Source organism: Simochromis diagramma, unplaced genomic scaffold, assembly GCF_900408965.1.
Source record: "Simochromis diagramma unplaced genomic scaffold, fSimDia1.1 OVJJ01000176.1, whole genome shotgun sequence".
In the NCBI taxonomy this organism is placed as follows: Eukaryota; Metazoa; Chordata; class Actinopteri; order Cichliformes; family Cichlidae; genus Simochromis; species Simochromis diagramma.
The window spans coordinates 5159131-5170401 of NW_024386892.1; the positions used below are offsets into that span (position 1 = coordinate 5159131).

Genomic DNA, 11271 nt, shown 5'->3' on the forward strand with positions numbered 1-11271 from the left:
TCAGACTGGAGACATTAAAGAGTCCACAGGAGAGATGGGAGCTGATTAAACAAGTGTTATGAGATAATAATAAAATGCAAAGACTGGTGACAGAGCTTGGAACCATAAGGAAACAAAACTGTGGGAAATAAACTCTGCCTGTGAATCACTCTTTGCCTCATCAATCACTCTCCACTTGCTGTCCATCTGAGAACAAAGTACACTTTACTATTGCATTAATCTGACAATGATAGACAATGTTATAGAAGCAAAACATTGTGTTTATTATTGTTTTTATACTAGAACACCTCTGCAATGCAACACCTGGTTCAGGTGTTATTGTAATCCAGCTGCTGAGGGATCCTCACACAGCGCCTTCTGTCACGGTTTCCTCCTCATTTCCTTACAGGGCAAGTCTGGATAATGTTATATCATGAGTAATAATTTAAAAAATCTATATACATAAAAACACACACACACGCACACACAGTGACATCATTTTATAGCTTGCCCAGTATGCTGTATATACTGTGGCCACAAGTTGACATCATAGTGCTGATCCAGAATCCTTCCCTTATTATTTATTCCCAGTGCTTTAATAATAAAGTAATAATTTGTTTGACTATCCACTGTGCAGGCAAAACGCTTATTAAATGTTTAAACTGTAGACATAATATAACTTTGCTGCTGTAAAATCAGCATTTTGTCATATTTGAAATATAAATCTAATATAATCTGTTTCTTAATGTATTTTCTTTAAAATACAGTGTGTGAGTTTTTTAAAATATCATAATTATAATAACTGTAATTATGTGGATATGCATATTAGATAAATATAAGCCCTGCGTAAAGGCACCTTACTTTTGTCACGGTCCGGGTGAATGGCAGTATTTAGAGCTACGTGGCTCCTCCTTTTGGCGGAGCCAACCTCACTTCCTCCCTGGAGCTGCACCTGCAGCACAGTATGATTCTGTGTAAGTAATCATTCTGTACAATACAATAATTTTTAATTCTACAACTGTTTAAAACCTGCATAGTTCATATTTGTGTTTATGTGTAGTTTTTCATATTTATATCCTGTTCATAGCCTGTACATACTTATAGTTATAGCATATTCAAAACATACTTCATGCCGTGTACATTATGACATACCATAATAGACCCATTTCTGTAATATACTTACATATCTATATTATTGCTAATATATATTGTAATATTTCTATATCATGGCTAAAGCACTTCTGGATGGATGCAAACTGCATTTCGTTGCCTTGTACCTGTGCATGTGCAATTCAATTTTTCAATTCAATTCAATTTTATTTATATAGCGCCAAATCACAACAAAAGTCGCCTCAAGGCGCTTCATAGATACAGAGAAAAACCCAACAATCATATGACCCCCTATGAGCAAGCACTTTGGCGACAGTGGGAAGGAAAAACTCCCTTTTAACAGGAAGAAACCTCCGGCAGAACCAGGCTCAGGGAGGGGCGGGGCCATCTGCTGCCACCGGTTGGGGTGAGAGAAGGAAGACAGGATAAAGACATGCTGTGGAAGAGAGACAGAGGTTAATAACAGATATGATTCAATGCAGAGAGGTCTGTTAACACATAGTGAGTGAGAAAGGTGACTGGAAATGAAAAACTCAATGCATCATGGGAATCCCCCGGCAGCCTACGTCTATTGCAGCATAACTAAGGGAGGATTCAGGGTCACCTGGTCCAGCCCTAACTATATGCTTTAGCAAAAAGGAAAGTTTGAAGCCGAATCTTGAAAGTAGAGATAGTGTCTGTCTCCCGAATCCAAACTGGAAGCTGGTTCCACAGAAGAGGGGCCTGAAAACTGAAGGCTCTCCCTCCCATTCTACTTTTAAATACTCTAGGAACAAGAAGTAGGCCTGCAGAGCGAGAGCGAAGTGCTCTAATAGGGTGATATCCCAGTCAACACACATATGTGGGGCCCAAATAGGGAGCAGCAGGGCTAATATTTGGGGCCCACTTGGGAAACCCAACTGGGGTCCAGCTAATTTTGTCCTCAGTTTCCATGGTGGCCCCAAATCTGTTTTCCTAGATGGGTTTATGCTGGGTCCCAGATAAGCCCCAAATCAGGCCCAGTCAAAAAAAATATGTGGGGCCCAGATGGGTAGAAGCAGATCTGATATTTGGGGCCCACTTGGGTTACCCACCTAGGACCCAGCTAATTTTGTCCTCAGTTTCCATGGTGGCCCCAAATGTGTTTGCCCAGATGGATTATTGATGGGACCCGGATGGGCGCCAAATCAGGCCCAGCCAACAAATGAGTATGGGGCCCAGATGGATAGAAGCGGGTCTGATGGTTGGGGCCCACTTGGGTTACCCACCTGGCACCCAGCTACTTTTGTCCTCAGTTTCCATGATGGCCCCAAATGTGTTTTCCCAGATGGGTTAATGATGGGTCCCAAATCAGCCCCAGACAATAAATGAGTATGGGGCCCAGATGGATAGAAGCAGGTCAGATACTTGGGGCCCACTTGGGTTACCAACCTGAGACCCAGCTATTTTTGTCCCCAGTTTCCATGGTGGCCCCAAGTGTGTTTGCCCAGATGGAATCTTGGATAATGTAAGTAAGCTATAATTTAAATCACCTGTACAACAAAGCCAGTTTATCTTTTTTATTAATACTGATTACTATGAAATTTTAAAACAGTATGCTTTTTTATATAATACATTTTTTGTTTGGAGAACATGTTGACAAAAATGTCCACAGTATACACAAAACAATAACAAATAAATGTTATACAGTTTAAAGGAAAAACAAATGCAGCAAACCACAGCTTCTCACTCATTCACCAATCCATTGGTCCTGAAAGAAATAAAATAAAATAAAAGATTAGTGCATTTTCACAAACAAAATCAGATTTGCGATAGTACTGAAGTTGTTTTGGAGGTTGTGCTGTTCAAGTTGTTTGACCTCCTACTAGGGCTGCCACAAACGATTATTTTGATAGTCGACTAGTCACCAATTATTTTTGCGATTAGTCGACTAATCAGATCATCATCCATTGAACGTAAAAGTACAGCTTATTGCACCAGCAGCATCTGCTCTTATATAACTATCATTAGCTTACAGCTTTAAGTGTTTAAGGTCTGTGCTAACTAAAAATAAAGACAAGATGATAGTTTATTACATTTTAATGAAATGTGCAGATTGTTTCGGTGGAGTTTAATAAACTCAGCCGATTTACTCAGGAACAAATAAAATACTGAAAAAAGCCAAACAATAACATTTTTAAGTTATCTAAGTGACTTGTATATGTTTAACCTGAGTAGGGTGGTGGGTTTGAAAACGATCTGCCGGGAGTCCGGTGCTCTCATGGCCCCCGGCTAGCTATCGAGCTAGTGGGTAACAGAGACGTCTCCGAAAACGTCGGAGCGCTTTTGAAAATATGTGGTGTCTTGATAAACTGAGCAGATATTTGAGGTTTACACAGCTACATTCTCACCTGAAAATATGTTAAACGTTTATTTTGTGACCCAGAAAGAATAATAAGAGTAATATTAAAACTAACTAGCTGCCGCCATTGTTGACAACTGCGCTGGGCTGCGCTATGAATTCTGGGACACAGTTTCTTCTTCTTCGGGGTTTAACGGCAGCTGGCATCCTTGTACATGCAGTGCTGCCATCTTCTGTTTCAGTCCGTTATTACACTCTTAAATCCTGCTACTTATTCCTGCTTTTGGGATCTTACAAAGCTTCAAACGACGCTTCGACTATTAAATCAGTTGTCGACGATTTTGATAGTCGACGTAATCGTGACTAGTCGACTAATTGTGGCAGCCCTACCTCCTACATTGAACTCTTTGAAGACCATGAGTATTCATGGAAACAGAAAAGCTATTTACAAAATGATTTACCAAGTAGGCTGTTAGGTTTGCAGCATAAACCTATTCGCTGGAACGTTGAAGACAATATAATTACACCGCAAAGCAAGACACGAAGTAGGCAAGTTCTTCATGTTACTCGTGCACGGGAGAGAACCGGACAGAGCGCCGTCCCTTCGCTTGACCCCAGTTGCTCTCGTCCGTTCTTCCATACCACTGTCCTTTTATTGAGGTTACATGAATATGCATAGGTTCATTAACATATGACGTCTACATACACACAAAGAGTACCTTGCCTGTGTGTGTGTGGTGGATGTGTGTGTGTGTGTGTGTGTGTGTGTGTGTGTGTGTGTGTGTGTGTGTGTGTGTGGGGTACTGCTGATCAAAGGGTCATATAACATCCTTGGTCAGGAAGAGGGTAGACTAGACCCCCCCCGGTGAGGAAGTCCAGCAGTTCATCTAAACAGAAAAGCACTTAGACTAGAACAAACGTACGGTAATCCTACCATAAAACAATAAGACAAGATGCGAACTTTTCCCATGCCCCCAAGATGCAGGTGTGCATTCCAGGAATGCACACCAAGCCTCTGTAGCCTGTTAAAGATCACACAACTTATCACTACACAATTAATTATACACGTCTTAGGATGAGACATTCTTTCAATCTACAAATGATTATATACTTCTAAGCATATATGAGTAAATGTTTCTAAGCATAAATGACAATCAACAATACAAAACCTATCATAGGCACTCAAAAATTAAATTAATGTGAAATATTTTACCTTAAAACATTTAAGACAAATGTTTAAAAGATGTCTACATAGTTACAATGATAACTGGTGTTGTGGGCTGTCTCAGTGATTGGCACAGAGCTTAGAACAGGCAAGTGGTTAACCAGTTTTTTGCATGGTACAGCACCTCATAATGAACACAAAACGAAATAGTAAAATGTAACAAGGGCTACATCTACCAAGGAGAAAACAGATTCCACTTCTTGAGGTGTGTGCCTGGCGGGCGCCAATAATTTTCATGTAAATCAAAAATAGGGCCATCAGATAAATCAGTGTGTTACTAATTACACTGGAAAAAATAGAGGCTGGCTCTGGAGTTCATGGAGCTTATTCACATTCTGTGAGCAACCAAAAAACTGTTTAGTGAGAGACTTCTTCAAGTATGCTACAAGCCAGAAAGAAACGTGGTCATTCCTGCCAGCAGCCACCAACCTCCAGAACAACATGAGCTGATGGTTTCATCTCCACAATTTGTACAGTCTATCTAAACCACGTGTCAAAGTCAAGGCCTGCGGGCCACATCCGGCCTGGCATACATTTATATCCGGCCCGCAAGATCATTTTATATAGATGTACTATTATTGTTATGCATGGCCCGGCGATATGAGGCGCTAATAATATACAAACTACAGATCCCATAATGCAGCGCTGAAGCCTCCTTGCTGACCGCTAGGCTAACTGGGAACATTCCCGCGTCAATCAAGTCAAACTTCTGTTATTGCGAAGCTAGCCGCTCACAATGGTGGAGAGAAAAGTTGATTCTGAATGACTGCAGCTGTAGTGAGCATCCGTTATTCAAACATCAACAAAATATCTTACAACTAATGAACTTACCATATAGCACTTCAAAAACTTTAAGCCCTCGAAATTCCCGCTTTCCATGGCACCCAACGAAGTTATATTGCCTGGAAAGAGCATTGTCCATAATGTAGGCCATCATTCTTCTTGTGGCTTCATCAACAGTGATCTCTGCCACAACAGCAACCTTAGGACACGCAAGGACAATAATTTTACTGACAGTAGTACCATCAGTCACACCTAAAAGAAAGCAAGCACAGCTACACAGTAATTAGGCTCTATAATATTGATGCTAATTGACTGAGAAAGAGTTAGGTGTCAAAGTCAAACACTGTCTGATGTGAATGCAAAGAGCTAAATGATTCACCAAAAGTAATTTCTTAAGTTTTGGGTTTGGCATGGCACAACTTATAACTAGGTAATGTTTGGAGAAGTTATTTTATTAACAAAAATAGCAACTTTTGTTCAGCTCTCCTCCCACTCCTTCATTGCACTGACCATGTTCGAACAAACAGCAACTTTCCTTGATCATAACTGCTAGCATGAAACACAGACTGATTGAGGCATTAATCATTGAATATTGTTATTACATCATTATTATTTACCACTTCTTTTAGGAAGACAGGGTCTGCCAGTTTTTGCTCCAGTGCTGCCACATCTGCTACTGTCCGGATGGGAAATACAGCACCCTCGGGTAATACTGCAGCAACTGGTCCATCACGTTGTGTAAGGAGAGACTGTAGCATTCGACTGTGGACCCTCTGAGTGTCCTTAATGTCTTCCAGGAGGGTTAGAACATCTACAAACATGCTCGTATTGGTGGCTTGTAGAAGTTGTCTTGGAACTGTTTGTGAAACCACAGGTGAAGGAGTTGAGGGTTGTAGCGGCTGAACAAATGGATGAGTGATGTTCAGGAAGTGAGTTTCACTTGAATGTCTATTCTCCATTGCTGATGGTGGTGAGGTCTCTGGCTGTTCCGCAGTGTTGTCCCAATCCTCATCAGAGCTCGACGGGATCACTGGCCTTAAAACAAACAAACAAACAAAATACAACAAACATACACACACAAATAAATAATAATCCAAACACATAATTTAGCGTACTGGTTAGTCCTACAAACTAAAAACATTAATGTATATAATGGCATCAAAAAAAAGTCTAAAACAGATTTTTAAAAGTCAACAAGTTATAAAGCGCTATTTTGAAATCATATCTGAACCTGATGAGCAGCAAGGGTCTGCTAAAGAAACTGTCAGGTTTTTTTTTTCTTATAATCTCAATAATAAATTTTTGCTTTTAAGGTGTTTTCAACATAATTGCCTCCTTTTCCGCTTCCCTTTCCCAATCTGCTTCGAGAATCCAAATAAATTCCACCAAGGAAGGTTTCTAATGGGAAGCAGGAAATGCTGTCTAAAGGGCCAAACTTCCGTACATCTTGAGCTAGGTGTATTAAAGAATGTATATTATAACCAACAAAGTCAAGACCATAAATCAAAGCAAAATCTTTCACAAACTGCTTCAAAACATCCTCTACATAATCACAGTCAGTTATCAATATACAAATCAGGACTTAGAAGAATTCTTGTAGATACAGATAACAGTATAAAGTATCTATACATTTGGCTTGGTATATTATTCAGTAGAACTGGGCTTGTGTAAAGCAAAACTTGTCTCAATTCAGTTGCTTTCTACGTGCTAATTTCAATGAGAGCCCTTGGTTTCCTTGCAAAACTTTAAGGAAGATATTGCCTGACAGAAACCATGAATGCTGAAATCAGTTAGAATTTGCATAGACTGTCTGCATTTTCGGGGACTTTTTAACCAAAGATAAATAAGCTTGCGCATTACCCCCATATCCCACACCCAGCTCGTTCAAAGTGACACCCCAACCTGGTGCTCTTTGTTGGCCATAGCACAAAGTTTCATCAGTCCTTTAGTCAACAGAAATTTCATGATAACATAATTAGCATGTTCATCGCAATCGTAGTGCTCTTCCTCAAGTGTTTTATTCTCAAAAGAATCAGAGTACGATATTAAGTCCTGATGATGCTCATTTTACTGTGAAACGAAACTAAAATGTTCAACAACTTTCTGAGCTCTTTGTCCTCTGAGATTGCTCCATTGCTTTCTGAAAGACAGCTCACAGATTCTGAAGCTCCAGGTTTCATCACTCTCCAATCAAAATTCAAAATTAACTGAACCAGCAGCAAAAGAAGATCCAAACTACGCTTCACATTTGATAAATACTGTCATTAATTCCCTCTTCCTGTCTTGTTTCCACCACGATTGAAAAAAAAAACAAAACAAAAAAACAAAACATCATACTTCTTGCACAGCTCTCTCGTAGTATACTTCAAGAAAAGTTTCCCCATCTGAAATATGTTTTCCACATTATTCCCTTGCTTATTATACATCAGTGTACAGTTGTGCTTAGCGCTGTTGTCAGTTGTTTTTTGTGCCAAATTATGCCAAATTGCAAAAAACTCACCTTGTTCACTAATAAAACCTCTAAAAAAATTTCTGTAACTTTGCTCTGCTTTACTTCAGCAGCATCAGGTAATGTTCATATATTGATTCATGGTTTTCTTCAGTTTTTGTTCAACTGCAGAATATTTCTAAGGCTATCTGATTTAAAAAGCCACTCCAGGAAAATCTCCTTTTTTCTGTGTTTTATCCTCAGTTACTTTGGCATAAAGACATCTCTGCTTACACCAGCCTTAAAAGCTGTTGTATTACAATAAAAGACCCTGACATCACTTTATAAAAGTAACAATTCTAATTGTTACAAACTCAAAAAAAGATTCCTACTAGTATATTTCTGGCATGCATCAAATTTTAAATAGAAATGAATTTTGAAATATACACTGCTTCTTATGTCAAAGTCTGTAAAAATAAAGAAAGAAAGAAATCACACATAACCCTTGCTACTATTCACTCCACTGTCCAACAGCAAAATCAAACCAATATACAGATATTAATAACATATTATTGTAATAGTGTGACTATGCAATTTATAAGTAGCCATAGTCATAATCAAAACAACAAACATCTCAAGTTTTGAGATAATTGCAAACCCTCCTGGCCAATAACCACACAAGCTGTCCATGCAGGAAGGCTGATAAAGGAGCATGCACAAAATTCAAACAAATTTAAGCCATAATGAAACAAATTAAAATAACAGTGCGCATGCACAAATAAGGCATCAGACAAACACTTAAAGATCACAGATCTTTAGGACCACATCCAAAGAGCAATTGCTTTTCTTTTTTATAAATAAATAAATGTGTAGATTCTAGCCAAATATACATTACAAAAAGGAAAAAAGGAGGGCCACAGCAATCATAGTAAAAGGAGTTGGCACTGTGGCCCTAACAAGACCGACCATTTCTGCTTAAATAACCAGTTTCCCTCATGTACAGAGCTTGTACAACAGTAAGAGGCAGATTCTTGAGTCAGTACAGTATTTCTGATGAAGTTCTCACTAAAACAACTACACATATAAAGTTGCATACTAAAGTGTGTATAAAAAAAAAAACCCAAACAAATCAAGAACACCTATATTTTCTTTTTTGCTTTTTCTGGAAAAATGAGAACAATGGCAAGAAAAACGATGATTATGTCTTCTACAGAAATAGAGTGCTCACTGATCTGCCTCTCTGACTGCTGTGCATGCTCCTGACACAGGGGCAAAAGCTGGGGACTAGTTGCTCATGGCCATGGCCTACCCTCATCACTTAGCCGTGAGGAATGAAGCTAATAAAGACAACACCAAAGCAATTTTGGTTGCTCTGATAGTGAAAATACCCTCCCATATTCCTCCTAAAAAACTAGAACGTTGTTAAATTGGTCTAATACAGTCCTTTATTAATACTAATCATAGAGAAAAACCAAGATAATGTTTAAGTACAACTTAATGTTAAGTACATGCAGTCATTAATTTTGGTGCTAGTTAAGCAGTATACAGGACACCAGACAATGCTTTCAAACTGTGAAAATTGGCTAAATCCAACATTACCTAAAAATTTAAACTAGCTTAGCCTTGCCTGAGTGCTAGGAAAAAGTTCGCCAGCACTTGTGCCATACATTACTTTGCAGCATCATAACTTTGTAAACATTTCATTTATACTTAGGGATTCAAATTAAGTCAAAAAGTTCTTACCGTTAGTGCAGAAAATAAGTCCGTAGCTCAAAGATGAACTTAATCCAAAAATTGCCAGCTTAACTGTCAGCTTTGTCCAAGGGCGCGAAATGAAGAATGTTCCAAAATGGGGGGACGGGTTTGAGAAAACCTTGTGATATTTCATGAAATAACGCGAGATTTCGAAAAGCACTCCTACATGGAGTGAAATTTTTTTCCCACTCAAATGTAAAACCATTTGTTTTATTTTATTAAGCGTCTTACAATTTTAAGTCACATCTGTTCTTTGTGTTTCACTATTTTATATGTATATTTTGTTATTAATTAAATATACATATGCTGCCTCTGGCATAATTTATTATCAGTTATTTCATCTTAATTCATGTTTATACTTACACATGACTAATAATTATACTTAACTAAGATCGTTAAACTCAGTTGCCTGTTCATGCAACTTCCCATATGTTACCCATATGGTGCCCATAGAACATAGCCCATCTGGGCTGGCTCAAGTGGGTCCTACTTGGCTAACCCAGGTGGGTCCCAGATTGGATGCCCATTGTAAGCCCATCCCCACTTGGAACCCCCATAGCCCATGTGGGGCCCACATACTGGTGTTTACTGGGTGATTACAATCCATGCTAAATTGAATAAATTTATATTGATTCATTAAAATCCTGTGTCGATTTGTAAATTAACGTTATTATGCCTGAAACGCCAGCATCTCAGGTTAAACCTCACAACATGTCGTCAAACACCATACAGCTAAAACAGTAACTGGGAGCAGGTTTACGGATTCTGCATACAAACGTAAACACAGAGCGTGAACACAGAGCGCGGACCCGACATGTCAGAATCAGATTTTGATGTGTCGTCGGGTCCGCGCTGTGTTTGCCTCTTTTTTTTTTCGCTGGCTTCTGCAGCTGCAGGTTTCATAACTCTCTGTTTACATCTCTAATTAAGTCTCACATGTGTCAGCTTTCTTTTAATAGATACGAAATTATGGATATATACTGATACATGACCAGAATTGTAATATTTCTGACTGAGGCAAAACTTTCCAGATTCCAATCAAATTGAATCGGATCCTGTATCGAATCAAAATGATTCTACAAATCAGTGACGATGCAGCCGTACTCAGCCCCCTAAGCATTTTCCCTTTCCAGTTCACAATCAATCCCACCCCTAGGTCAAAAATATGTATAGGACAATTGGTCTAATCTAATATTTTGTATGAACCTGTCCAGCTGTCCAGTGATTAAACGACAAGTAGATGGAGGCAGGACTTCACAGCAGGGGCATACTCCATAATGAGCTGTGCGTTATCATATGTATATTATATATATTGCTCACTTATTGTATTTACCAACATCAAGGAGTTATGAGCAAAGAAAGGCCACACCATAGTGCATGTTTAAATAGGGAAAGTTTATTGATCAAAATGTATTACGCAAATACGCATTACATTTTTTTCAGCCCCCCAATCGAGAAAACAAAACCAATTAACATGTTCAAAGCAACGGAACGGTGGCCCAATATCAGAGAGAACTCCACTCTTGAGTGAGCAGTGATAATTGAGCAGTCCGTTTTATTTTGCAGATTCAAGCTGCTCTTTAAAATTTTCACCACCAGATGTCACCGGAGAGGACTGTGTTGAAAAGCTTCGAGTAATGAACCGTTTTTCAATACAAGCTTCAGTGCTTC

At 38.9% G+C, this 11271-nt stretch overlaps 1 protein-coding gene across 3 annotated transcripts; it reads right to left on the reverse strand.

Annotated features, from left to right (window-relative positions):
• Nucleotides 1–1916: 1916 nt before the first annotated feature.
• LOC120734944 lies at nucleotides 1917–9725 on the reverse strand. 3 transcript variants are annotated; one of them, XR_005696140.1, is made up of 4 exons: nucleotides 9589–9725; nucleotides 6035–6869; nucleotides 5466–5616; nucleotides 1917–2818 (listed from the first exon to the last, which is right to left on the reverse strand). XR_005696140.1 is itself a non-coding variant. In XM_040034070.1 (3 exons), exons 1-3 carry the CDS (start codon nucleotides 6518–6520, stop codon nucleotides 2802–2804), a joined length of 654 nt encoding a protein of 217 aa, XP_039890004.1. In that variant the 5' UTR covers nucleotides 6521–6952; the 3' UTR covers nucleotides 1917–2801. The 3 variants fall into 3 exon arrangements, 1 of the variants encoding a protein (XP_039890004.1); XR_005696139.1 differs by having other exon boundaries at nucleotides 6035–6452; nucleotides 9589–9723; XM_040034070.1 differs by lacking the exon at nucleotides 9589–9725 and having other exon boundaries at nucleotides 6035–6952.
• Between the last annotated feature and the right edge of the window lie 1546 nt (nucleotides 9726–11271).

Coding starts and splice junctions, on each gene's coding strand:
- LOC120734944 (XM_040034070.1), bottom strand. CDS start 6,520: ATGTGTTTGGATTATTATTTATTTGTGTGTGTATGTTTGTTGTATTTT. Junction 5,617..6,034: donor CTGTCTTCCTAAAAGAAGTG/GTAAATAATAAT, acceptor GCGTGTCCTAAG/GTTGCTGTTGTGGCAGAGAT.